The sequence below is a fragment of the Pararge aegeria genome, chromosome 27 (genome assembly GCF_905163445.1).
Source record: "Pararge aegeria chromosome 27, ilParAegt1.1, whole genome shotgun sequence".
NCBI classification, from domain to species: Eukaryota; Metazoa; Arthropoda; class Insecta; order Lepidoptera; family Nymphalidae; genus Pararge; species Pararge aegeria.
This window is the reverse complement of record NC_053206.1, coordinates 2,471,158-2,499,053: the sequence shown is the minus strand read 5'-3', so window position 1 is coordinate 2,499,053 and position 27,896 is coordinate 2,471,158. Positions and strand designations below refer to the sequence as shown.

Genomic DNA, 27,896 nt, shown 5'->3' with positions numbered 1-27,896 from the left:
ACCATTCCCATTTTATGAATACACATACTAAGTTACGTTAAATCGTCAACTATAATAATTTATTTTTAATAAATGAAAATCGTACGTACAACAAGTCGTTTATAAAATATATATATTTTTTAATTCAATTATGTAGAAATTCTTCATTTGCCTAGGATGAGAAGAACTTCATCTCGTAGATGCAAATAAAGTATGTGCCAAATATTGTATCATTCCGAACGGGCATAAATATCCCATAAACGTAGAGATGAAAAGTACCTTCACTCCAAAATATAAGTTATGTGTTTGACAAATATACTCAAGAATAAATCAGCTGCTGTAGCTTATATTATATTGGTAATAAAGTTATATTATATTATATTGGTAATTGGTAAATTGTTATTGTTATAAGTCTATAATGAAGCATACATTGTGACAGTGAAAGATTTTTACTCAAAACGCTACTCATATTCTACTATGTGTAATAAATATTTATAACCAGTGTTACTAAATTTATTCCAGGAAAAATAAGCCAGTCCCGCTGGATAAAAAATTCCACAATATTTCATTTTCCATTTCTAATCATTTTTGTATTAAACAAATCGATTTTGAAGCACACATGTTATTGTTAAACGTAAAGTTTTTTTTTACTCGTAAACTTTAGAATTTACCAAATTCATACATTTTCAAGGAAACAAAACGTAAATCTGACATATACAACAAAACATATAACATATTAATTTGACAAATGAATTTAACTTCAAAGCACTGACCTTTAATATTAACACTGGACTGGCTGTTGTTATACTTAAATTTTTCACTCATGCAACATGGGAGTGTCTCTGGAACTAATTTATATCTTAGTTTTTTAGTCAATTAAATTTGAAGTCCATGACATTCATATTAGAGCTTCACAACTTACAGCGCCAAAATGACGTCAAGCAATTGGAGACAAAAACAAAGTGACAGCGGCCCCTTGGTTGTAATAGAGATCATTCCTCTATATATTATGTAGTTTCAATACATTCTTTTCTAACTTGTATTATTACGTAAGCAAGAAAATCATTACTTTTAATGTAAAGTATTTTTTAATGATTAATTAAAAAAAAACAAAATAAAGAAAAATATTTTTTCTTAATGCGTTTTTATTACTTTATACTATTTCAAATAATACTTTACGCGAAAAAGTAAAGGTACAGAAAAATTGTTTTACATATTAAGACAAGTAAGAAAAGTTAAGACTTGTACCCGTTCCTTTCATAATTGCATATGACTTAATACGATATTTCGGAATATCAACCTTATGCCCATGCAAATAATGTTGTAAATAGTATGTAAGGTTTTATGTTAGTTTCTTAGTTCCATACGAATTGCCAATGATTCTTCGACTTACACTGTAAGGAACTGGCCCATTGTAATTTCGACCTTATGCGAATGAAATACAGTCGTAAATCGCTAAAACTAACGCAGACGTGTCCTACTTAGTCCTAGATATCTACATACGTACCTTACTCGATTTTCTAGGGAATCGAAATCAGATTTACAAAAGGTACAGCTCTGTTTGTACATACTGCACAAGTCTGAAGTCCAGTTTTAGCTATTTACAACTGTATTCCTACCGCATAAGGTCGATATACCAAAGGGCCCGTTCTTATACCATCTTTAGCATTATTCTCCTACTTTCGTCAGTATTGCCAACTTAAACTTTTAGGGAAACGGTAGTTTTTACTTTTTAGTAGAATTATTGAAGGAACGTACCCTTCAGTGTTAGAAATATAAAGGAAATTATAGTCGACTTTAAATGTTTTAAAATACCCTAATTTACATGTCAATATACGTCGCTCGTTCCTTGGTATTGCCGTGACAAAAATATTGTACAACGTTGATCACATATTACACACACAATGGATTTTTCCGAACTGAAAATGCGTAGGACGTGCTCACGCGCCGAAAGTCAATAAGAAATGAAAAAAACAGCGGCTGATGGTACTCGAGATGCGGTCTGCTAATTGGTACTGTTTTTTTGTTACTGTTCAGTGTTGCCGCATTCCCCACAAGTTTTGTAGAAAGCAAGGCAATATTATAACAATTAATATATAGAACATTTTTTGTACATTAAAAATTGCCTTCAAAAAATATATTTACTTCATAGAACTCTTTCTTTGTACACTGGGTTTTTCGCTTTTCGCTCTACTGTCCTTGAGCATTGGTTTCTTTTCAACCTTTTCTGTTTTCGTAACTTGCGGTGCTGTTTTCTCGGTGACGGGTGGCGTGGTGGGTTTCTTGGGCTTGTTCGCCTTTGCCGCCGCGGCGTAGTTGATGGGTTTTAGTCCCGGAAGCGACGTTTCTTCCGTCACTGGTGGGGTTGCTTGCTGAAGTGAGTGAAAGGAAATATTAAAGATTATTCCAGGCAGGGCCGCCGCTCATTGTGAATTTTTGTCGCCAAGTAGTGTTATGAAGACATTAGGACGATACCATGGATTTTTTTTTATTCCACTACAAGTTAGCCCTTGACTGTAATCTAACCTGATGGTAAATGATGATGCAGTCTAAAATGGTAGTGGGCTAACCTGTTAGGGAGTATGGTAGTCATATCCCTAATTGGTTCCTACGTGGCATTGCACCGGAACACTAAATCGCTAAGTCTTTGCCAGTAAGGTGGTAACTGGCCACGTCCAAAGCAGAACGTGACCAGAACAGAGAAAATTCAGAAATTATTAGTTCCCAAATTGTTATTGCCGGAAATCGAACCCCGGCCCTCCTCCTTATATTCAGAGCTCACCGTTGCGCCAGGGAAGTGGTCAAAATATACGTGACAATACGGCGACAAATAGCTCCAGACACCTTTTGCGTTTGCCCAGTGGCATTTAACAGTGAGCGAATCGCTGGTGACAGCGACAAAAAGTCACAATGAGTTGAATTTGGAAAGTACAAGAAAAGTGGAAAAGTCAATCGGACAGTAATTTCAAAAAATATCTAAAATGTACTTATATAGAATGTTCATAACATGTAACGATTGTACAATGAATATTTTTATTTATAATTTTATATCAACAAATGAATCTTAAAAATAATCGTATTTTTAATCTATGTCTTCTTTATATATTTCTATATATATATTTCTTGAGTGCGTGTGGCTAAACGGCTGGACCGATTTGAATGAATTTTTCGGTATGCGTTTGGGTGGCACCCTGGATGGTTTAGATTCACAAATCAGCCTGACAGTTGGCGCTGGGGTCCTCTAGTAATATTATATATTTACACCCAACGAAATACCGTAACTTCGTGTGACGTCATGTGTAAGCAAACATTACCGAAACAAATGATCTAAAGTCAATTGTATAAACTGCAGACATTCCGTCCCTATTTCGTCTTGTCATGGGGTGGGTAGGATCTGTCTAGGGGCCGAGTTCGAATCCCAGCACGAACCTCTAACTTTTCTAAGTTATGTGCATTTTAAGTAATTAAAATATCACTTGCTTCTACAGTGAAGGAAAACTTCGTGAAGAAACCGGCACGCCTGAGAATTTCTACATAATGTTCTTAAAGGTGTGTGGAGTCGAACTAATCCGCACTGGACCAGCGTGGTGGACCACGGCCTTAAACCCTTCTCATTGTGAGAGGTGTCTGTGCCCTGTGGGCCGATAATGGGTTGATATGAATAACAGAAGTATTTGTATAACGCGGTACTAAACACCACTGATATGATTTTTGATCCATTTCGATTATTTAAAAAAACAATCTGTTCACTTGAGCCACGAAGCTATACGAGACAGTCAGTTTCCGAGAGATTTTCAATAAAAATCACAACAGAAGCGGTCGAAGTCGCGGGCAACGTGCATTCGGAAGTTAAAAGAATAAGTTAAAAAATTTTGCCGTGTAACTCACTGGTACATTATAAGACGAGACTTCTGCAAGGAATATATGACTAAATTTAAAGAATGTATGCGGAATATAACATTTACAGAAGTATATGAAACATCTGAGCCAAACGAGGCTTTCAATAGATTCTTTGAATTGTTTACGTTGTTTTACTACCTCAGCTTTCCGCTCATAAAAGTAAAAATACATTCGCATCAAAAACCAAAATGGATTTCAAAGGGCATGAGGCAATGTTGTAAAAATAAAAGAAAGTTATTGTGGAAATGTAGAGGAAAAGGTAGTTATATACATAAAAAAGAATTTAAAGCATAAAGAAGAAGGCTAAAGAATATTATAAAATTAACTCAAAAAGCTCAAAACGATTACAAAATTAAAACTGCTAATAATAAATCTAAAACTACATGGAGCATTAGAAATGAATATAAAACTAAAAGTAGTGAAAATAAAATATATCAGATTAAAAAAGAAGGCCTAATTGTAACAAACCCTAAAGATATAGCAGAGGCATTTAACGAGCATTTTCTCAATCGAAAAAATATTAAAACAAATAAAAAAATTAATATTGTTTGGAATAAATATAACTCAATCTTTTTGAAACCTTCATCACCCAAGCAGATACACAACATTATTAAGCTATTAAAGAATACAAATAGCTGTGGGTATGATGAGAATAATACTAAAGTAGTTAAATATGTGTCAGAGTTAATATCGCCAGTGCTAAGTTACATCACTAATTTATGTGTAGAGCATGGTGTTTATCCAGAAAAACTTAAAGTGTCTATAGTGAAACCGTTATTTAAAAAACACGATACAGAGGATATGGACTGTTATCGACCCGTATCTTTAGTTCCAATTTTTTCCAAAATATTAGAAAAATATATTTATAATTGCTTAAATGATTATTTCGAAAAAAATGGTGTACTCTCCGATGTTCAAATAGGTTTTAGAAAGAATAAATCGATCAATTTGGCTATTTATAACCTTCTTAAGGAGGTTATGGTTAATAGGGATAAAAAGAAGCTCGTATGCGCGTTGTTCATGGACCTTACTAAGGCATTTGACTACGTTGCCCATAACATATTAATAGATAAACTTAGTGTATACGGCATTAGAGGGAACGCACTGGCATTGATCAATTCATATCTGACAGGTAGGCAGCAAATGACGCAGATTACAAGTTTAGTCGGGTACAATAAAACTGAAACTGCATATTTATCAGAGTCAAAAACTGTAATAACTGGAGTTCCGCAGGGTAGTATATTGGGTCCACTGCTGTTTATAGCATATATTAATGATTTTCCCAGGGTAACCGATCATAAGATGGTTTTATTTGCTGACGATAGCACAGTGATCTTTGTGGGTGAGAATAAAATAGAATTTAAAAATGATATAAATGATACAATATGTAATATTATTAATTGGCTGACATTTAACAATTTAATTATTAATCTTGACAAAACAAAAATTATGACATTCATGAATAAAGGTAATAGTATGGCACTAGACATTAAGTATTTAGGTAAAAAAATTGAGGTAACAAAAAACACAAAATTTTTAGGCTTGCAAATTGACGATAGCCTTAATTGGAAGAATCATATTGAGAATTTGTGTTTAAAATTAAACAGATTTTCGTTTGCATTATATATGCTGTCGAAAGTGGTTAATCAGACAGCGGTTATAATTGCATACAATGCGTATGTCACAGCAAGTTTAAGATATGGTATAATATTTTGGGGTAATTCGTCTGATAGAGGGCGAATATTTAAATGTCAAAAGAAGTGTCTAAGAGCTATATGTCACTTGCGTCCCACAGATACGTGTAAACCGTATTTTGAGAAAATTAAAATACTAACTTGTCCTTGTTTGTATATTTATGAAGTTCTGATATTTATCAAAAAAAACAATCACTTGTTTACATATAGTGATAGCGAACGCAGGAAAAATAAATTATTGTATAAGCCACATTCCACAGCGTTATTTGGGAATAGTATTTTCATTATGGCGCCTAAAATATACAACAAATTGCCAGCGTCACTAGCCAACAGAAACATAAATCTTGTAGATTTTAAAGATAAGATAAAAAAATTACTTATTGGGAAATGTTATTATACCATCCAAGAATATTTAACAGACACAATATTATAGGTTTGACATTTACAGTGATTATAATTTGACATGAATAATAATATTTGTACTTTTGATATCACTCTTAAATTTTATTCTTATTTTAATAATATCGATTGATTTAAGATAGTATTATTATTGTATAATTATTGTACGATCATATATATTTTTTGCATGCCATCTAAGGCGGATTGTTTGTCCCTATGTTTTGTGTACCTACCAACAATGTAATACCAATCTGCAAATAAACGATTTGATTTGATTTGATTTGAAAAAAGTTATTTTTACTCACTTTGACAACTTCAGCGACCGGCGCCACTTCCTTCTTCTCAACTTTAATTTCACTTTTAACAACTTTAACGCTCACTTCCTCCTTTTTGGGCTGCACTTTTGTCTCGGATTTCACCACAATGGGCTTAGCTTTCGCTTTTATGTCGACTTTTGGTGCTTTTTTTACTTCCTGTTTTGGTTTCGTGTCCTTTTTCGCTTCCTTCGGCGTTCTTTTGTCTTTCTCTGTATCTATTGGTAGGAGTCCCGCCGCACTGACTTCTGGGGGCTCGGTGGGTGCCTGTATCGTTTCTGAAATAATTAATAAATTTGATGGTCTATATAAAAAAAAAGTTAATTATTAGCTTTCTGTGACATTACTACCGCTATGCTGGCAGTCAGTGGCGTGCAGAGGGTATGCAAATGATATAAAATGAAGAAAATATCCAGTATAAAAAACTTAAGTATCAGTATTTACTAAGGCATCAGTATTTATAACTCGTACTAGAGATTTTCTACATTTTATATCATCTTGACGGCCGATTGGCGCAATGGGCAGCGACCCGGCTTTCTGAGATCACAGCCGTGGGTTCGATTCCTCTGGAAAATGTTTCTGTGATGAACATGAATGTAGTTCACTGTCTGGGTGTTTATCTGTATTTTGAAAAGTATTTATGTATATCTTCTTATACATATAAAAGAAAGTTGTGTTAGTTACACCATTTATAAATTGGCGGCCTTATCGCTTCATAGCAATTACTTCAAGGCAACCAATGTCAAAGATAAGAAACAGGTACAGAAAATAGTTAGGTGGTGCATATATACATATACCTACCCATAAAATAAATATTAATTAATTACTTAAATATATACATATAACATATAAAAAACAATATTTGTAAAGATAAATAAGTAACTAGAATCATATATATAATATATTAAAATTTTATATATATATATCCAAAAAAAAACCATGCAAAACCTTACAATACCTCCCCCAATCCGGAAATCAAACCAAGGACCGTCATCCATAGTCAATTTGCTAATCACTAGACCAATCGTCCCGCTCGATTGGTCATTAATTATTCTTTAACACGAACTGTACTAACCTTCTTTTTTACTCTGTATTACTGCTTCTGTGTCTTGTTTGCCATCAACCATATCCTTCTGTGTAACTTCTGTGACTACTTCTTTCGCGCTGGCGACATCTGTTTTAACATCTGATTTAACATCAGTTTTAACTTCTGTCTTTACTTCTATGACCGGCTGCTTTTCTTCTGGAAATAGGAATAAAACATTTTAGTGAAATAAAAAAATTGGACTATCGCAAGATATTGACAGAGGTTATTGGTGTAGACGATATTAGTGATAAACACCAATCCACTCTGTCCTCCGTTGCGTAGGTTAACTGTTAACTGTTCTTGATGCCAATTCCCCTGTTCCAACATTAGCACTGTAGTTGATATTTACTCTGACTCCGTATAAGTTCAGAGATAAGATATTTTTATTAAGGACCACTTGAGCCTTACTTGCGGTTTCTTTGTTTTTTTTTTTTTATAGTGTGTGAGATATTTTGTTTTTATATTCTCATTCACAAAACCTTTTCTTTTCATTATATGGTGTTATTATATATATAACTGTAACTTATTATACAAGTAGTATAATAATAACTAATTTTTTTCGTATAAAATTCCACAGCTTGTAACAATTATCTTACTATTTTATTAAATAATGTGTGTGTAAGTTAATGATAAGCGACGTATGGCGATAGCTATAACTTCGATGGACAGGCCGAAGAAAATATTGGAAAACAGGAACATAACAAAAGCTACTAAGATCCGGCTTGTTCAAACACTTGTTTTCCTCATATTTTTGTACGCTGCAGAGACGTGGACTTTGCGACTGGTAGACAAGAAGAAAATTGATGCTCTGGAGATGTGGTGCTGGAGACGAATGCTGGGAGTGTCATGGACCGAATTTCGTACCAACACCTCTATACTCCAAGAAATCAGCATTCAAAAACGTCTTTCGACGTTAGTACAGAGGCGCATCTTAAAATTCTTCGGGCACATCTCCCGGCGTTAGAGTGACTCAATAGAGTCAGTCAATATATAAACTGAAATCACAGGAATCCCTCCATGAGAAATTTAAAGAAATAGGCATACTTACTGTAGCTTCACAATATATTTATAACAATATAGTATTTGTAAGACAACATATTAGTCTTTATAAACAAAAAGTGGACATAAACAGTCGACTTACAAGAAATAGTCATAAATTAGTGACATCTGCATTTAGTCTGCGAAAGGTACAGGGGTCATCTGTGGGATTGAGTATACGCTTTTATAATATGATTCCTAAGGTAATTTTGGACCTGCCAATGCATAAGAATTTGTTAAAACGCATTTATTACAGCGAGGTTACTAACCAATTGAAGTTGCTTGGAAGCATCCGGCTCTGCTTTCATATCTCACAAGATAGAAAAATGAATGTTAAAATTGAAAATGTAAATTGTTGATGTTGGAAAAGAGCAACTGCTGAGTTTCTTGGCGGCTTCTTCTCGTTAGAATCTGCCTTCCGAACCAGATATATCAGTGGTAGATTCACTACAAACAGACAAGACTTGACGTTTCAAAAGTGCTTATATTAGGCCTACTTGAAATAAATGAATTTTGAATTTTATTTTTGAGAGCGTTTTGTTGTGCAGGGCAAGGTGGAGGACACTAGAGATCGTGGAAGGTCACCCGTGCGATAGACCGAGCAGATTAAGTCTGCTGTGGGCGGTCCTTTGATTGCACCAGGTTTTCGGTCAGACGAGAAAAGTGGCGGATGCTCGTGGGGCGTGTGACATCTGCCCTCAAAGACGCTTCATGTTCACCACGACCACTCTGTGAGGAGTGTAACGACAAAGAAGAAGTTAATGCTGATATCTCACCAGGTGGCTGTCGTGCTCTGTTGGGGACAAACTCGGCTGCTAAAGGGTTGAGTGTAGACCTGGAAACCGCCTCCTGTAGGGACACAGTGCCTGATCCGTTGCTTGTTCTGGAACATAGCACCAATAAATTAATCCCTACTAATATTATAAATGTCAATGTAAGTTTGTTTGTTACGCTTTCACGCAAAAACGACTTGACCGATCCTCATGAAACTTTGTACACATATTCTTGGAAGTGTTAGAAGTAATATAGAATACTTTTTATCCCTACATTAAGCTCGGTTCCTTTGGGGGAAGGAATGAAAGTGTTTGACGACTTTACACCATAACTCCGACAAATTATAACAGATTTAAATAATTATTTTTGTACTATAGTGTTTAATTTTGCCCAAACTTTGTGTAGATCTGATGAATGTGCTTGGAGATAGACAGAACTCCTCAGCGAACAGCAGCAAACCCAGCATTTAAGGCTGAGCGATACTGAATTTTTTTAAGAACTACAACTAAATTGAAGGCCACATCAAAAAACAAAATCAAACGCATACAAAGTCGCGGGCAACAGCTAGTAGGCCATAAATGGATATACTTGTATATCTTGATTTATGAAGCATTACCTCAAGTAATTTAAAAGTATTTTGTTTAAAAGTAGCTGCATATCAGACTAATGCACCTTTTCCATTAGACCATAGATATATAACAAGAACTGTCAACCTAGTTTTGATTTTGAGAAAGAGGTGAACGGGCATGTTTTATTACAAACAGTGTTGGCCTGTCTGTTGAAAGTCGAGACAGTGTTGAGTTGAATTTGTGTTTAGTTGAGTCAGTGTGGAGTCAGCATGAAGATAATACTTGATATACACAACAGAACTCACGTTGGGTGGTTGTGTCCGTTGGGGACGGGCCTCTGCCTCTGTTCTCTTTGCTCATCCTCCAGCATAGCTTCGATGCACTGCTCCATTAGGGCTTCCTCCTCCAACTGCTGCATCACCTGCAAATTATATAAATAATAAATAAATAATAAATATATATAGTACAATACACACATCGCCATCTAGCCCAAAAGTGAGCGTAGCTTGTGTTATGGGTACTGAGATAGCTGATGAATATTTTTTTATGAATATAATACACATAAATACTTATTATATACAGATAAACATCGAGACACTGAAAAACATTCATGCTCATCACACAAACATTTTCCAGTAGTGGGAATCGAGCCCACGACCTTGGACTCAGAAAGCAGGGTCTCTGCTCACTGCGCCACTCGGCCGTCAAATAGCCGTCATAGTGGGGGGGCAATGGGCTGATCGTGATGATGATATTAAGACTTCACAGGCCCTTGAGAATATCAGTACGTGAAAAATAAAGGTTCTAAGAAACTGATTAGGAATATAGGTTTTAATAACACCAGTCGGGGGTTAATTTTCCATATGTTGCACTACAGGTTAGTCCTCTATTGCATCCTCATTGCATTGAAATAGCTAGGCTAGTTTATTTTGCGTAATTTCATAGTGTTATGTCCTATGGAATCTTGTTATGGGGTAAAGCAGCTGATATCGAAACTATATTTATATTGCAGAAAAGAGCTGTACGGTCAATATGTAAACTTAAATCACGCGAATCCCTCCGTGAGAAGTTAAAAGAAATAGGCATACTTACTGCAGCTTCACAATATATTTATAACAATATAGTATTTGTAAGACAACATATTAGTCTTTATAAACAAAAAGTGGACATAAACAGTCGACTTACAAGAAATGGTCATAAATTAGTGTCATCCGCATATCGTCTGCGTAAGGTACAGGGATCATTTGTGGGATTGAGTATACGCTTTTATAATATGATTCCTAAGGTGATTTTGGACCTGCCAATGCACAAGTTTAAAGAATTTGTTAAAACACATTTATTACAGCGAGGTTACTATACAATTGATGAATTTTTTAATGACAAGGTTGCTTGGAAGCATCCGGCTCCGCTTTCATCTCTCACAAGATAGAAAAATTAATGTTAAAATGCAAAATGTAAATTGTTGATGTTGGAAAAGAGCAACTGCTGAGTTTCTTGCCGGCTTCTTCTCGGTAGAATCTGCCTTCCGAACCGGTGGTAGAATCACTACAAACAGACAGACTTGACGTTTCAAAAGTGCTTATAATAGGCCTACTTGAAATAAATGAATTTTGAATTTTGAATTTTGCATCTAACCTATGAGTAATTGTAGTAAGTGATGATGCAGTCAAAATGGAAGCGGGATAACCTGTTGCGAGTATGGCAGTTATATTAACAGAGGTGGAATTCAGTATTTGACTTTTTTAACAATAATATTAAATAATGCTTAATAAGAACCTACCTTTAAATATGTAAAAGAGAGTTCCTTATATTATGAAAATTAAGCTTAATTTGCTATACTCCGCGAAAAGCAGGAGAATCTGTATGGTGTAATTTATAATTTCTTAAATCTTCATACTCCACACCAAACAGATCTCCGGCAATGTACCCTTTACCCACAAGTTTGTTAGTTACAAATAGCTTAACAATAGAACTAGCTGTGTGCATGAATTAGTTTGTGTTAGACATTACTAATACATTATCACTATGTACATGTACATATAAAACCACAGATATCACAAAAAAAAAATACAAAAACAATAGAGTGGTAAAGTAGAAAGGGAGCGAAAAGGAGGCGAAAGCCTCAAGTACTACTAAGATGTGGAACGCCCTCCCGGCAACTGTGATTCCTGCCACGTATAATTTGAGTACCTTCAGGGCTAGAGTGAATAGGCTTTTTCTAGGCAAGCGTGCTCCAATCTAGACCTCATCATTGCTTTCTAACAGGCATGATTGTCGTCAAGCGTTGGTCTATCGTTAATAAAAAAAAACCGCATTCTCCATGTCATTTTATGAGTTGCGTGGCGTACCGTCCGTTCATCTTTGTCTGTATTCTTAGGACGAAGTACCCAATGTATTATTTTTTTTCGATAATAAATGCCAACTTTACAGTGGCGTGGCGTTGTTATGGTACCGTGGCGTGACTGTAGTATAAATTAATAGTCTCGTTTAGTTATTGAACAGTACTATGAAATTCGTAGTTATTAGTTAAAATGTTTATTCATTATATATTTTATGTTGGTTTGTCGTTGTTATTAAAGCATAATATCATTCTTAGTACCCACTAAGAACACTTTGAAATTCATGCCTTCGATACATAGGTTACATACATTTAAAGATTTAAGTTAAAACAACCCAAAAAAAAAACCATTGTAAAAGTAGTTCTTAATTGCATTTTTAGTTAGAGATTAGTAATTATTATTAATATTAGTAGGTTTAAATGGTACATAATAGAATAATTAAAATAAATAAATATACTACGACAATGCACACAGCGCCATCTAGCCCCAAAGCAAGCGTAGCTTGTGTTATGGGTGCTAAGATGACTAATGAATATTTTTTTATGAATACTATACATAAATACTTATAAAATACATATAAACACCCAGTCTGAAAAACAATCGTGTTCATCACACAAACATTTTCCAGTTGTGGGAATCAAAACCACGGCCTTGGACTCAGAAAGCAGGGTCGCTGCCCATTGCGCCAATCGACGGTCACATTGGATGAAGATTGTTGAAGCTAGTTAAAGTAAGTTTATAGTGGCGTGGCGTGGCGTAGTAGTTATTACCGTGGCGTTACTATAGTATGAATTTATAGTATCGGTTAGTCATTGAATATAATCAAAGTTATATTCAACTTTGTGGTTTGGAGTTAAAATGTTTTTACTACCTGACCCAGATGGCATACCAACACAGACAGAATCAACTTTTAATGGAAAAATAAAATCGTCGTTTCGTGAATTTTCCTCGTAGTTTATACAAACTTTCCCATAGACTGCTATACGTAATAATAATAATAGTAATAAATATTTATTAACCACAATAAATAAATTACAACATACAAGTATTTCAAAGCCTTTATAAGCCTTTTTTAATGAGACTCAACTAACGTGACAAACAAAAATTCCTTTTTATATAGATGAAATTCGTTTGTTTAGGGTTTTAATTGCATTGGAATACTAGTATTATACTTGGTGTTGATGGTAGATTCAGCATGAAAAGAAAGTTAATGCCAAGTTTTTTATGGGGTGACGTATTATATATTACCGTGGCGTCAATGTAGTATGTAACATAACAAAAAAGTAATATGACATGTGATTGAGCGTTTAACCATTTATTTATTTTTGTTGTGTTACTGATATTATACGAGGCTTATTATTTTATTAAGGTTATTGGTACATATTAGCATGAGATGTGTCTTAGGACCGAACACAGCGAAATATGTTAGTAAGCGTGAAGTTTTTAGTGACATGGCGAGAAGTGAGTAGCGGATTATAAAGTAGTTTGGTATAAATGGCGTGAAGTGTAATTGCTTGTGCAGCGTGGAGTGGCTTGGCGTCACTGCATTATGAACGCGACCTTCAGTCTTGAACTGTGCGACCAAGAAGAGAAGAAGATGACTTATCCAATAGAGTAAGTGTTTAATCTCACTTGTTTGTCGAAATCCTCCTGGTTCTCCATCCACATGTAGTCCTCGAAGTCGTCCTAAAGTTTACGCTGGATTATTACACGCTATGAGTATTTAATTACTGTTGAACCCTTTTTTCACTTTGCCAGCCCTGATTACATTGGTTTTATAGTAGTGGGTAAAGAAGGGAAAGGGTAACTTATTCTGATAATTATAGGACAGTTATACACTGGAAAACTTTAGCAGTATTAAGTATAACTAAAGACTCTTATGAAGACAGCCCCAGATGTTAGCCGTGAAATTCTATATAATTGAATGTGATCTCTAACGAAATGTGTTGAAGCTATGGCAAACATATATATTGCTGCCTTTGACAAGAGAGGTAGCCGTGGTTGTGCATACCATCAGACACTCGCCTCTCCTCTTACAATGATAAGGGGATATGCCTCAAAACACAACAGTGGCTGTGCGTGGAACAACTTCATACACCATTCAGAACATTATGTAGAACTCTCAGGCATGCAGGTTTCCTCACGATGTTTTCCTTCACCGTTAAAGTTAGTGACATTTATGCCTATTTCCACTAACAACAAACAAGGCAATACCTAAGCAATACCTAATTTAACATCCAATATAAGAAAATTCCTATGCATACCTTTCACAAATCGAATTTCACTAGGCAACTCATACAACCTAACTTGTCTATGATTCTTGCCACAAGGTGAGGTATTTAGTGTTTGTATTTTCATATTATTTATTTTTCGTATGGATTTAATGTTATTTAAAAAAAACTACTTTTTTTTCCCTTGTCATGAGTCACTTTACGCACCACCTGTCACTTTACGGTGTAAAAATCAAAAATTTAAAATTCATTTATTTCAGGTAGGCCTTATAATATAAGCACTTTTGAAACTTCAAGTGTAGTGTAATACCTTTACGTGGCGCCTAACGTCGTTAGTCATCATATGTGTATATGTAGAGATTGTGAAATGTTTTTTCTCTCTAAGCATCAGCAAAAACTTTAGGCATACGATATGAGAATGGTTTAAAACTTTGAAAACATTATAAGTCGCGGACCTTGGTCCCGCGCGAGAGTGATGCTGAAGTCGTGACCACTGAGCAATCAGCGCTTTTTATTATTACCTTATCCCCTTAAATTAACAAAGCCATCTTAGGCTTACCCCAAACATGCTGGAAAACAGTAATGGCAACTGGTAGAAGCATTGCAGTGGGACGAGAATGTCAGATACTAGTGACCCGAAGTTCTGATGGTATACCGTGACATATCCAATAGAGTTTATACCAGGTATTTTAGTGGCATACAGTGGCAAGAAATTGCGTAGTGTCGTAGCGTCACTCTACCTACCCAACCTACAGTTTTCAACGCTGATGCGAAGAAAAGATAAGAAAAGGAGACTTATCCTATAGAGCATGAAACAAGTTTTCAGTGGCGTGGAGTTGGGTGAAGTCTCTGCATGGACACAACCTCCAATCTTCAACAGTGAGATAAAGAAGAAAACGTGATAACTTATCTTATTGAGTAAGTTTTTAATCTCACTTGTTTGTCAAATTCCTCCTCGTTCTCCATCCACATGTAGTCCGCGAAGTCGTTCTGAGGCGGGGGTGGTGCAGGCGGGTACGCGGGGGGGTAGTACGCGCCGGCCATCACGTATCCTGCGGATAGGTGTATAAAATATATATAAGCTAGATGACCTGCTGAATTTCGTATCTTATACCCGTTTCCACAAACGACGGACAACGTAATGAATAAGTAAGTTATCAAAGAAGATTACTAGACATACATATACCTTTCACCAATGTTTATTAGGCAACTCATCTAACCTAACTTGTCTATGACTACAATGTTAGTATTTTGTGTTTGTATTATCATAGTTTTTATTTTTCGTATGTATTCGAGATTATTAAAAAAACTAACGATTTTTTTCATCTGTGAAGTGTCAGATTACGAGTCCCTTAAACTTTACGATCCGCAGAATCGGTGTCGCAACTTAAGACGGCGTCTTACGTCGATACTAAGTTTGTGTACCTTGTTACCTTGCGCCTTGTACTTCTTAGAACAAGTCGCGTTTGTAACCCGCGTAGCTTTAGGTTTAAGTTGGCGAACGAAGTTGTCACCATCCCCTTACAATTATGTAAACATATATGTATGAACGCTTCATAAGTGCCTGTGACTGGCCTATCACACATGAATAAAGAAATTTAAAATTGGAATTTGAAAAATTTGTTAGTCTGATACTGACGGCGTGCCAACTATTGGCGAGTACTTGATAAAACCTTAAACACGCCAGACGCCACCAGGCCGATTGCGGCGCACGGCTTGGGCGGTGTGGTGCGTAAGTAAGTACCTAACTTTGTTATTAGGTACGCGTCGCGTAGCGTAACTAGGCACTATTCTAATGTCGGTCTTTTATCTTCAACTAGATGTGCCCTGCGGCTTTTCCCGCGTAATTTAGGGAGTCTGCGTACTGCTACATAGTCTACACCTATACTGATATATGTTATTTTCAGTTTTTTTTTACAAAAAAAATTTATCGTACGTTATTTTTTTATTTTTTTCAATGAAAAGTATAATATAATATTTCTAATGACTCCAAGAATATGTATAAAAAGTTTCATGAAGATCGGGTCAGTAGTTTTCGCGTGAAAGCGTAACAAACAAACTTACATTCGCATTTATAATATTAGTATAAATAGGGGTGTCATAAGTAAACACTTATAATGTTTTAAATAAGTTTAAATGGAAATATAAAATATGCTTCTTTTGATTTAATATTTTTAGAGGGTGATTTCTTATGAAATATACCTTCGACAGTATATCGTAATTAGATTACACGTTGTATAATACCGTACCGGGTATATGTCCCCTGGGTATATGCACGGGGTACACTGGTGGTCGGTGCAGGCCTGCGTCACCGCTGCCCACCACACCACCGCCCACTCCGCTGTCGATTATGGCTCCGTTCGGCTGAAAAAGTTCAAAATCTATTAGAGTTTCCGTTACAATATTAGTACTTTGTGTTTGTATTATCATAGTTTTCGTTACATTTTACGTTTGTATTCGAGATTGCATTTATTAATTATTAATCCAGGGTATAATCTATCTCCATTTCAAATTTCAGTCAAATTGGTTCAGTAGTTATTGCGTTAAAGAGTAACAAACAAACATTCTTCCATCTATTCATTCATTCATCCATCCATCCATCCATCCATCCATCCATCCTTACAAACTTTCGCATTTATATTCAGTAGGACTAGCTAATGGCCGCGTTTACTACTGTTTATCACAAATCACAATTAGGGTTAAAAAGCCTATATATAATAACTCTACGTCAAAAAACTAGTTGATTGCTTCCTTAGTTAGTGAGAAGGAGGGAGGGATGAACAAACAAACAAACTTTCGCACTAACATTAACAATATTAGTAAGGACTAGCTGCGCCCTGCGGTGTTTCTCGTGATGAACGTCACTCCAGTCACGTCAGAACGACTTGAAAGTCACTTTGTAAACTTATTAGGAATTAGGATATGAATGACAATATCTGGTGTACAATAACAAATATAAAAAAAAAAAATCCTGTGCAATTTATTCACACACGGCGGAAGTGTACTTCTGAAAAGTAGCCTACGAGAGATTGAGGTGGAAGTAGAGTATCACAACTATTAGGATAAATGTAAGGTTTATTATTTAGTTTCCATGGTAACTAGAATAGGTAAAGAAAATGTATAACGTTTTCTATCTCACTCTGTCCTATACATTTATGTGTTTGTTTCTTTATCTAGATATAATTTGGTTTACTTGGTAACTTAAGTAGGAAAAAAACAGATAAAATAGTATGTATATTTCTGTCTCATACTTTGCCAGCTTCATCCTACACATTTTTGTATTTGTGTCCTGCATCGTTTTTTCCGTTGCATCCGCTTTGAAATCACAATGATTATAAAGAAGTTTCACTTCAAAAAATAGTTTACATTATTCTCCTTCCTTTAACTCTATGCCAAACATCAAGTCAATCGGAGACTTAGATAGAATGTTAAGTGATTGTTCTCACTTAACAAACAAACTTCTAACAAACAAACACAATTTGCATTAATAATGTCAGTATGATTTGAAGTTCAAAGATAACATAAAAGAGGACAGGACGGCTTATCTCACATAAGAAATAAACAAATGCTAATAATAAAGCTAAAGATTAATCTCCCTTAAACATTCTTAACACTCATTTCTTTGTTTAAACATGTTTATTGATGAATTTTTTAATGACAAGGTTGCTTGGAAGCATCCGGCTCCGCTTTCAGCTCTCACAAGATAGAAAAATGAATGTTAAAATGTAAAATGTAAATAGTTGAGATTGGAAAAGAGCAACTGCTGAGTTTCTTGCCGGCTTCTTCTCAGTAGAATCTGCCTTCTGAACCGGTGGTAGAATCACTACAAAGAGACAGACTTGACGTTTCAAAAGTGCTTATATTAGGCCTACTTGAATGAATTTTGAATTTATTACTGAAGCTGCCAGTGTCATTCGACTTTTTTTTTTTTTTTGCCTTTGATACTCCAATCATAGGCTCTTATATTATTTTTCCCAAGGCATTAATTAAATAGGGGATGAAAGTTTATTTACTAGAATAAAACCGCTTAACCTTAGGAAAGAGTGGATTAGTCTGAGATCAAAAGTCTTTTATTGCTTTTGTCACTCCAATTTTTGAGGAAGGCTTTAACATCACGCTACAACCTTTAGGAGGCCGATCAAAATTAATATCATGGGTGGATGCAACACAGTTATTCGAGGTATATCTGGGTATAAATATTAACAATGAAAGAACAAAGTATGGTATAATTGATAGATACCTGCCACTGGCCATTTTCTTCATTGCCGTAATAAGCACCAATGTTTGCAGACGTTTCCGGAATTTTCATGCTTGCAATACTATCGATTTATCAACTACTCGCTGACTTAGCATAAACTACAAACTACACTCCCGAAAATAAGATACCTAACTCACTAAATTTTACCAACAAAATTAGAATATTACTATATTTCTAACGATAAAATTTAAAATTAGTTAAAACTCTCTAGAGGATAGGATCCCAAGTTAAATCTTATAATTTCTAATTTGAGGCACAATTATCATAAGATTTCCGCTTTTTAGTTTGTGTGTTTCAAACATGTCTGGTTAGAACGCCACCTGGAAATTGAAAAAGGAAATAATTAGTAACTTTTTTATATCTTTTTGCAAATACTAAATTTTATTGAACTTTGGCCACAATAAATAATCAAAACGATTCGATTGGGGTTTGATTCCCACAACTGGAAAATGTTTGTGTAATGAACATGAATATTTTTCAGTGTCTGGGTGTTTATCTGTATATTATAAGTATTTATGTGTATTATTCATAAAAATATTTATAAATAGTCATCTTAGTATACATAACACAAGTATTAGTATAAATAACCTAAAAAAGCTGTGCTTTCTGATCTATTGTGGAACATTCCAAGGTGAAATCTGTTCAGATTTGAAGTATTTGATTTGTTCCTTAATATTTAAAATCTAGAACAATCCGTCAACAAATGAGCATGTCATATTCTGTATATGTCAGTTTTGTCCAAACCAAATTTGTTGGATGAAATTTTCCCCAATGGCTGGCCTGGGAAGAATATTTTAAGGTGTAATGTAAACCATGTTAATTGTACATCATACTTTACAATTAAAAGTGATGGAAAGATTGTTTGTTAACATTATTAAATAAGATGAGAAAGTTAATTGTTGTTGTTGCTATAAGAACCAAATGAAATATTTGAGATGTCTCTCAATAAGTTCAAAGTTTATATAAAACGTAAGCTTTCAGAAAAATCCTATTATATATATCGTTAAGGATTACTTAAACGATAAAAAAGCTTGGGTGTGAATTGCTCTAACTTCATAGCGTAATACTGTGAGATGGTGATAACAAAAAAAATAATACCCAGCTTATTTTATTGTGGGCTCTTAGACCAGGGCGCGTTTGGAACCCTTGTAGCTTTAGGTTTAAGTTGGCGAAGGAAGTTATCACCATTTCGTTCAACTTCAACTTCAACTTTTGTTTATGGCAACCGGGTCACTTTTAAGATAGCGACCATTACTGCCAATGACTCCTGAAAATAGCACCGTATATTATGGTGAGATTGATCGGTTATAAAAATGAACCCGTACGGACTCTACAGAGTGGTTTTGATGTGCACGATGGGAAAAACAACACAAGACATATAAACATCACAAAACAGTACAAAACATACAGGTTACATCTATAAACACAGACTATAAAAAACAAAGGGAAAAAACAGAAGCGGAGCAAGCAATCGGCAGTTTAGAGTTTAATTTTTTGTGAATGAATAAATTTAATTAAGGAATTTAGAACTTTTTTGTTGATTGATGAAAGGAACAGAAGAGATTTAAGATCTATGGGTTTGGGCACACAGGAAGGCAGAATGTTGTACAGGGAAACTGATCTGTTTGGGCAATTGAAAAGAATGTGGTCTGCGGTGCCTTCCTCAAGGCCACATACACAGATGGGGGATTGGATAATACCCCATCTGTGCAGGCGTGAGGGTGTACATGTGTGACCAATACGAAGTCTGCAGATGACCGACGTCGTCTGTTTGTCGACAAGGCGGTAGCGGAAGAACCATGGCTTAGTTGGGATGGAGGGTTGGATGTCACTGTAATAGCGACCTTTAATTAATTTCGAACGGTCGTAATGGCGCTGCCAGCCCGAATCAAGTTCGGATTTGGCCAAGGAAAAAAGATCGTAAAAGAAGCAGTGGTAATGTTCCAGACTGCCTGTTTCTACGGCTTCTTTAGCATAAGAGTCGACAGTCTCATTGCCTTGGATCCCCGAGTGGCCGGGGATCCAAGCCAACGTGACCTTAATGTTGCGAAGATGGCAATCTAAAAGAGACTGCCTGATAAGCAGAACAAGGGGGTAAGTGTTTTTAGATGCAAACTGATTGGAGTTAATGGTCTGAAGGCCACTCAGTGAATCCGAGAAAATAATTGCTCTGTTTATCCCGTGAGAGACTACATACTTTATAGCTTCTAGAATAGCCACCAACTCTCCAGTAAATACCGATGTATGAGGGGGGCATTTGAAGTTCAGAATATTGGAGTCCTTAGGAATCCATACTGCCGAGCCTACAGCGCCACTTATCGTGAGCTTAGAAGAATCGGTGAATATCATCGTCCATTCACGCCAAAACCTGTCGATGATACTGTAGAAAAGTTCATTGGCCCCGGGTTGTTTTTTTGCAATTCCGAAATCAAGAACAATATTCGGTTGAAAAATTAAGGCGTCATAGGGAGTGCAATAAAGAGGACACATTGAGCCAGAGAAAGTTGGATCAGGTAGATTGTTGTATTTGCGGAAGCTATTTATTAGACACGGTACAGGCTTGTTTGACCAGAATCCATTACCAGGAATCAAAGAGGAGAGTTCACAAAGTTTGGGTATCAGAGGATGGCCAGAGAGTGAAGCTAATCTGTAAAAGAAACGATCAGCCAAGTATTGTCTACGAAGAAAAAGGGGAGAGTCCACTGCTTCTACTTGAAGAGAGTTAGTTGGAGATGATTTCATAGCTCCCAGGATAGTTCTAAGAGACTGATACTGAATTTTGTCCATTTTGCCTATTGCAACCTTGCTGCAGGGTTCCAAGATAAAGGCACCATAATCCAGTACACTGCGAACAATGGAATTATATAGCAGTTTCTGGGAGTATGGGTGGGCCCCCCACCACACCCCTGATAGGCATCTCAGGATATTAATGTTTGATTGACATTTATGAACTGTATAATTTATGTGATGGGTCCCGGAAAGACGCGAGTCCAAGATAACTCCCAAAAATTTAACTTTGTTGCTAGTGGGGATCAGTTCATTGTTAAAGGCTATTTCTATAGGGGGAATGACTCTCTTCCTAGTAAAAATTACCACAATGCTTTTGGGAATCGATAATGATAGCCCATGTGAAGATAGCCACTCTCCTAAATAAAAAAGAGCTTGGTTGAGACTGTTAGAAGCAACCTCGACCGAGAGGGAAGAGGAGTAGAGGGCTAAGTCATCAGCATATTGTAAGACATTGCAGAACGGGATGACGGACTCTTCAAGGTCGTGAGTATAAAGACTATATAGTAGAGGGCTTAACACAGAACCCTGAGGGAGTCCTTTCCAAATAAGTCTTGGGCGAGAATGAGAGTCACCGTGCCGTACCTCTATAGTTCTTTCCATCAAGAAGTTGCATATAAAATGAGTCAACTTCTCAGGCAAACTCAGCTTAGATAGTTTATCTCTGAGTAAGGAGAGTATCACATTGTCATACGCCGAAGATATGTCGAGAAACACCCCAACAAGAAACTCATTCTTAGACAGAGCGATCCTGATATCAGTGGTCAAAATAGACAAGCTATCCATAGTACCCATTCCTTTGCGGAATCCAAATTGGCTTCTGGCCAATAACTTTTTGGACTCTACAAACCATTCCAACCGTTTCTTTATCATGTGTTCCATTATTTTTAATAAACAGCAAGACAAAGCAATGGGACGATAGGAGGAAGGAGAAAGAGGATCTTTTCCAGGTTTTCGAATGGGGAGAACAATTTGTTTTTTCCATGAATCCGGAACAAATCCCCGATCAAAAAAGCTATTAACCATGTCTAAAAACATTTTTTTAGTGAGTGGCCCGGAGTTAGATAGAAGTGAGTAGGGGATATTATCTGGACCAGGGGAGGAATGTCTCAAGTGGTTCAGAGAAGCCAGGAGTTCCGACCATGAAAATGGTTCGTCGAATCTATTAGGACGGCTATTAGCATAAGAGGAGGGAAGAGAATTTAAGCAAGGGACGGAAGAAGGAGCCAGGTTATCAATAAATGTCTTAAGCCAAACAGACGTATCATTACTGGAATAGTCGCAGGGAAGGAAGGATCCTCGAAAGCGTTTAATAGCTTTCCATAATAAAGTCGCAGGAGTCCGGGGAGATAAGTTTTGGCAAAATCGAATCCAACCTTTCCTCTTTTTTTTTTTGAACATTCGCTTAGCTAAAGCCGAGATTCTTTTATATAGGAGGAAATTATCGATGGTCATACAGTTACAATAATCTTTTTCGGCTTCTTTTCTGCGGCGGATCATGTCCGAACATTCCGAATCCCACCAGGGGGGAGAGGGTTTAGACGATTTACCCCTTTGTCTAATAGGGATGTTTTTGTCAGCGGCAGCTTTGAGGGAGGTCACCAATTTCTCGTGACAATCTAGTGCATTATCCTGCGACAATACAGGGAATTTATTGACAAAAGCGTCACAATCTTTGGCAAATTGTTCCCAATCTGCCTTAGAAAGGAGGTAACTACGAGAACTTAATTGGGATTTGGGTTGAGTAAAAGAGGTGGGACAGGAAATTAGTATAGGGAGGTGATCACTACCGTAGGAGTCGTGCAAAACAGACCAAGAAAGAAGAGTACCTAAATTGGGGGAGCAAAGGGAAAGATCAACCGCACTGGCATTCTTTCCTGGGGCAGTCCTGCGAGTTGGGGAGCCATCATTGAGGAGACAGATATTTTTATCCTCCATAAGGTCCACTAAATCACAAGCAAGGATGTCATAATCTGCGCTTCCCCACATAAGGTGGTGGCAGTTGAAGTCGCCTAAGATAAGAAAAGAGCCGGAAAGAGAGGATAATATGGGTTCAAGATCAGATATATGAACAGCGTGAGAGTCCGAAATGTAGATAGAAAGAACAGATATATCCCTGATTTTGGCAGCAACAGCGTTGATGCTCGTCGGAAAGGGAGGAAGAGAAAGACGGGTAAATGTGACAGAAGATTTAATAAGAAGAGCTGCTCCAGGATATCCATCGCCTCTGTCATCCCGGAGACATGAGTACCCAGAAACCCGAAACCGTGATCCCGGGACTAACCAAGTCTCCGAAATAGCAAAGGCAACAGGATCATACGAGGCAATCATATGTAAAATTTCATGTTTTTTTGGGCGTAGACTGTGGCTATTCCATTGGATGAAGTGGAATTTTAATAATATTTAGGAATTCAGACAGTTTATTGGCGACGTTGGGCGGTAGAGGGAAGTCATTCATCTTGCTAAACATATTAATCAAAAGGGTCAGCAAAACATCCAACAGATTGTCACTAGATGAAGGAAGAGAGAAAGTAGGGAGAGCGGGACCCTGGGGCTGAAGAACGGTTCCATTACTCGAGGGAGGAGGGTCACGGTCGGCGATGATTGACTGGTGAGCCAAACGGTCGTAACCTTGTGGTGACGGGCGACGGGGAGATCTTGGAGTTGTTGTAGTTTTCCTATAGGAATGAGTGGAAGGGGGAGCTGGGGAAGAAACTGTTAGATTTTGAGATGGATTACTTCGGGCAGCATCTGAGTAGGTTCTTGAGACAGGGGGATATCTTTCACAGGCTTCCGAGTAGGAGATATTTTCTTGCGACATAGTACTTTTGATGGACTTCTGCCGGGTTTGCTCGGGGCAGGACTGACTCGTGGCAAAGTGCTTACCCGAGCAAAACAGACACCGAGCTAACGACTCTGTGGTAGAGCAATTTTTGCCAACGTGTTCTTGGGCACATTTGTAACATTTCGGCTTAGAACGACACTGATCTGCGACATGTCCAAATCTGCAGCAACTATGGCATTGGATAGTAGGGAGCTGGTATATTTCCACAGACATGGCAGTGTAACAACAAAATATTCTATGCGGCAGAACTTGGCCACTAAAAGTTATCACCACCGTCCCCGTAGGGACCCATTCTACACGACCTTCTTTGGAAACCTTCCGGTTCAGTCGTCTAGCTTTGAGTATCTCCCCACAACCGGATGGAACCTCAGCATCCTTGACGAAGTCCGCCAGGGAGAGGTCAGAGGGAACTCCCCTCACAATACCCATACGCGTGATGTTGAAAGAGGGGATCACAGCCTCATACTGATTAGCGGCCAGAAGTGGGTTGTTCAAAAATGAATTAGCTGCTGCTGGTGAGTTAAATTCGACACATATCCGATTTCTACCCACTTTCTTGATTCCTCCGCGTAAAATATCTTGCACCCTGGAATTTACCATGACCTGGCCGAACTTAATTGGATTTAGGGTAGTGCCGGCAGAAGGGGCAGACTCGACGCGCGAAACGTGAACAAGAAACGGGCCCTCATCCTTGTTGGAGTATTTTCTGCCTTCTTTAAGGTTGGGATGGATGTACAACGAATTAATGGGATCAGATGGTGCCCTGTTTGATAATTTAGCCGGTGGCTGAGCGTCCACCTGCTCTGAGGATCTTTTGTTGGCTCTGCGGGAAGGGTCGGAGGTATCCATCGATTCCCCAGCCACCGCGTCTTGCGACCCAGAAGCCTGAGAGCCCATAGCAAAGCCCACATTGCTACTCAGGTCAGGGGGCTTAGGCGGGATAGGAGGCATTGCAGGATTGTTAGCGGCGTACAAGATAGGTTAAAACACTTACTGTCGACCGATGTACCGAGTTACACAACAAACCACAAAAACTTTGCAATCAAAATCGAAAATTCGCAGTAAAAATACAGACACGTGCTATCTCCTAGGAAGCCAAATGGCCACCACTTTGAAAAATCCAGAATAAATAATATAAACAAACAGCCGCAGACGAGGAACATTTATAGATCCACCATTTCGTTACAATTATGTAAACATATATGTATAATTTGAATTTAAGACTGATAATAGGCATATAGTTATTTCAGCATCAGCAGTAGGAGAGCTGTACCTCAGGGGAAAAGTACTCACGCAAATGAAAGAATTTAAGTTTTATATCATTTTTTGGTTGCAATTTTAATTTTGAAAAACTCAATGTTACCTACCTATAATCCATTTTTACTTTATAAAATAACATATTTATGATTTGCTGAATAAAAGGGGCGATAGTAATGGTCAGGGATTCGGTTTCTCACTGAGGGCAAAGTTTGAATCCAAGCACGCACCTCTTAGTTATGTGCATTTTGAGCAATAAAAATATATCTTGCTTCAAAAGATAAGGAAAACATTGTAAGGAAACCTGCAAGCCCGTGGGAGTAGACCCGTGCCCCGTAGTTGGCCAGTAAAGAGCAACTACTGAGTTTCTTGCCGGCTCTTCTCGGTAGAATCTGCTTTCCGAACCGGTGGTAGAGTCACACAAACATACATACTTGACGTTTCAAAAGTGCTTATAAAGTAGGCCTACTTGAAATAAATGAATTTGAATTTGAATTTGAATGGGATGATGATGAAGATTATTTGCTTTTTTCAAAGTAGGTATGTTAGATTTGATCGAATATGTTTTCCCTATATTGTTAGCAAGCTTTTAAGGTAAATCTAGACTATAATGAATGTAAAAAATACTTTAGAATCAAATTGTATGTTGTATTTTAGTTCATTTATTCACTGATGGCCACCACCACAAATCAACTTATGTTATTATTATTTATTATTATTTATAGAGGGGACGCCTGCCAGTGCCAGACGGGTGATCAGTCCTCTGTAAGGACTATTCCACCCTATTCCCCATGTTGGGACACAGGTTTACTGGTGTCCTGGCAGCATCCCCCCCCTGAAACCTTCAACTTCATCAACTTATGTTAGTATAATTTCAAAGTCTTTAGATTGGACATCCATTTAAAAGTTATAAATGCAAGTGTGTCTGTTTGTTTGTTGCCTATGTTCAGCTGAACCATTGTACCAATCTTGATGATATTTGGCCCTCATGTAGCTCACTGGAGATGCATATAGCATCCTGGAGATGGACTTAGGATAATGTATATCCCGAAAATACTGCTGGTATACGTTGCTCTCAAGATTTAAATATTTACAGTTATTACTTATGCATAGCTGCTTCACTTATCTAGGTGAAGTTTTGAATAGAAATCGATCGTAACTTTTTGGGTACATTATTTACCAGGAGAATCTCCTGCTGCATTTTTAAACACAGACAAATTCACAGGAAACATCTAATAAATCTCTTAAACTGACAGCTCTGAAAGAAGTGCAATACTTATCGCAAAAGTTTCTGTTTAAGAGCATGGTTTAGATTAGATATTTATGCAAAACCAAATAGCTGCAAATTCTGTTAAGAGATTTGTTGCCAACTAAAAATAGCACTAATTTTGTGTAGATTAGAGATTTGTGTTTCATTATTACTTGTGTGTGCCCATAGGTGGGCATAGTTGGTGCTATTATAGGACTAGAGTGTCTGTTATACTTATGGGCCTATAGTCAGCCTAAAGCCTAAGGGGCAAAAGTTCTACAGAATTCAACTACTAAAGTTCCCATTTGGTAATTGAATTAAAGTTATGTTCAGAAACCAACAATTTTAAGTATTGCACATCCCTTAGATACCCTATAGCACGTTCAAATTGCGTGTTTTAAAGTTATTTTCAAGTGTTGTTATTAAGGTTAACAGGAATTGTGAATGGGTTTCCTATTTGATATTTTTAATCTCTACCGAGTTAACAAACTATAGTTTCGTCACACTTGGTCCATTGATGTTTCGCACTATTAAATAAATCGACGAACAACAATTTCATAACAGTGGAGTAGAGAAGCGATTAATTAAATCTGCAAATATCGATGCCTATGAACTATCTGAGCGCTACGTTAGCTTATACCAGTGTCTTTAAATAGAACGTCTATAGCTGATGTAGATCGAAAATATACACCTTAGTGACCGACTTTAGATGAGTATATGGATCATCAGCTAAATAATAGTTGACGTGTAAAAGTTCTACATTACGTTGGGACTTCAATACATTTGATTCACAACACGTGTTTTTAACGTATTAAAGTTGTACTCACTCATAATACAAAGTGATGGCGCGTTCCTTATCACTATAATGTAGTTTAACGCAATCACACAGTTTTTATTGAGTTTTCGTTGCACGTTATTCTAATTTTAAACTAAATAACCTATAACACCATTTCATACAAGATCGCGACTCGACGTCGTGGCTTCAATGGCGACCGGAGTGAACATCGCCCTGTTGGACCGCAACTTCAATAATAAACTAACTTCGCGCTGCAGGAATGCCGGTTGTGTTATTTTCTAATCGGAGTTTTTAGAATTAAATTACTTTTATTAAATTAACGCGTTATACTATGAGATCGGAACTTAAAATTACCTTTCTGCGAGAAACATACTCTTGTG

At 36.8% G+C, this 27,896-nt stretch overlaps 1 protein-coding gene across 2 annotated transcripts; it reads right to left on the bottom strand.

The window, feature by feature from the left end:
* Positions 1-87: 87 nt before the first annotated feature.
* Positions 88-27,896, bottom strand: LOC120635637 (neurofilament heavy polypeptide). 2 transcript variants are annotated; one of them, XM_039906675.1, is made up of 10 exons: positions 27,548-27,896; positions 18,565-18,902; positions 16,574-16,688; positions 15,261-15,376; positions 13,726-13,779; positions 10,060-10,175; positions 9,188-9,294; positions 7,362-7,529; positions 6,278-6,564; positions 88-2,351 (listed from the first exon to the last, which is right to left on the bottom strand). In XM_039906675.1, exons 2-10 carry the CDS (start codon positions 18,631-18,633, stop codon positions 2,121-2,123), a joined length of 1,263 nt encoding a protein of 420 aa, XP_039762609.1. In that variant the 5' UTR covers positions 18,634-18,902; positions 27,548-27,896; the 3' UTR covers positions 88-2,120. The 2 variants fall into 2 exon arrangements, with proteins under 2 accessions (XP_039762609.1, XP_039762610.1); XM_039906676.1 differs by lacking the exon at positions 13,726-13,779 and having other exon boundaries at positions 27,548-27,895.

Bases quoted from the DNA above. Each gene is read 5' to 3' on its own strand.
- LOC120635637 (XM_039906675.1), bottom strand. From the start codon at position 18,633: ATGAAAATTCCGGAAACGTCTGCAAACATTGGTGCTTATTACGGCAAT. The intron at 16,689-18,564 runs GTATCTATCAAT...GAACTTTTTCAG, and splicing joins AAGAAAATGGCCAGTGGCAG to CCGAACGGAGCCATAATCGA. The intron at 13,780-15,260 runs GTGAGATTAAAA...CGTAAACTTTAG, and splicing joins AGGAGGAATTTGACAAACAA to GACGACTTCGAGGACTACAT.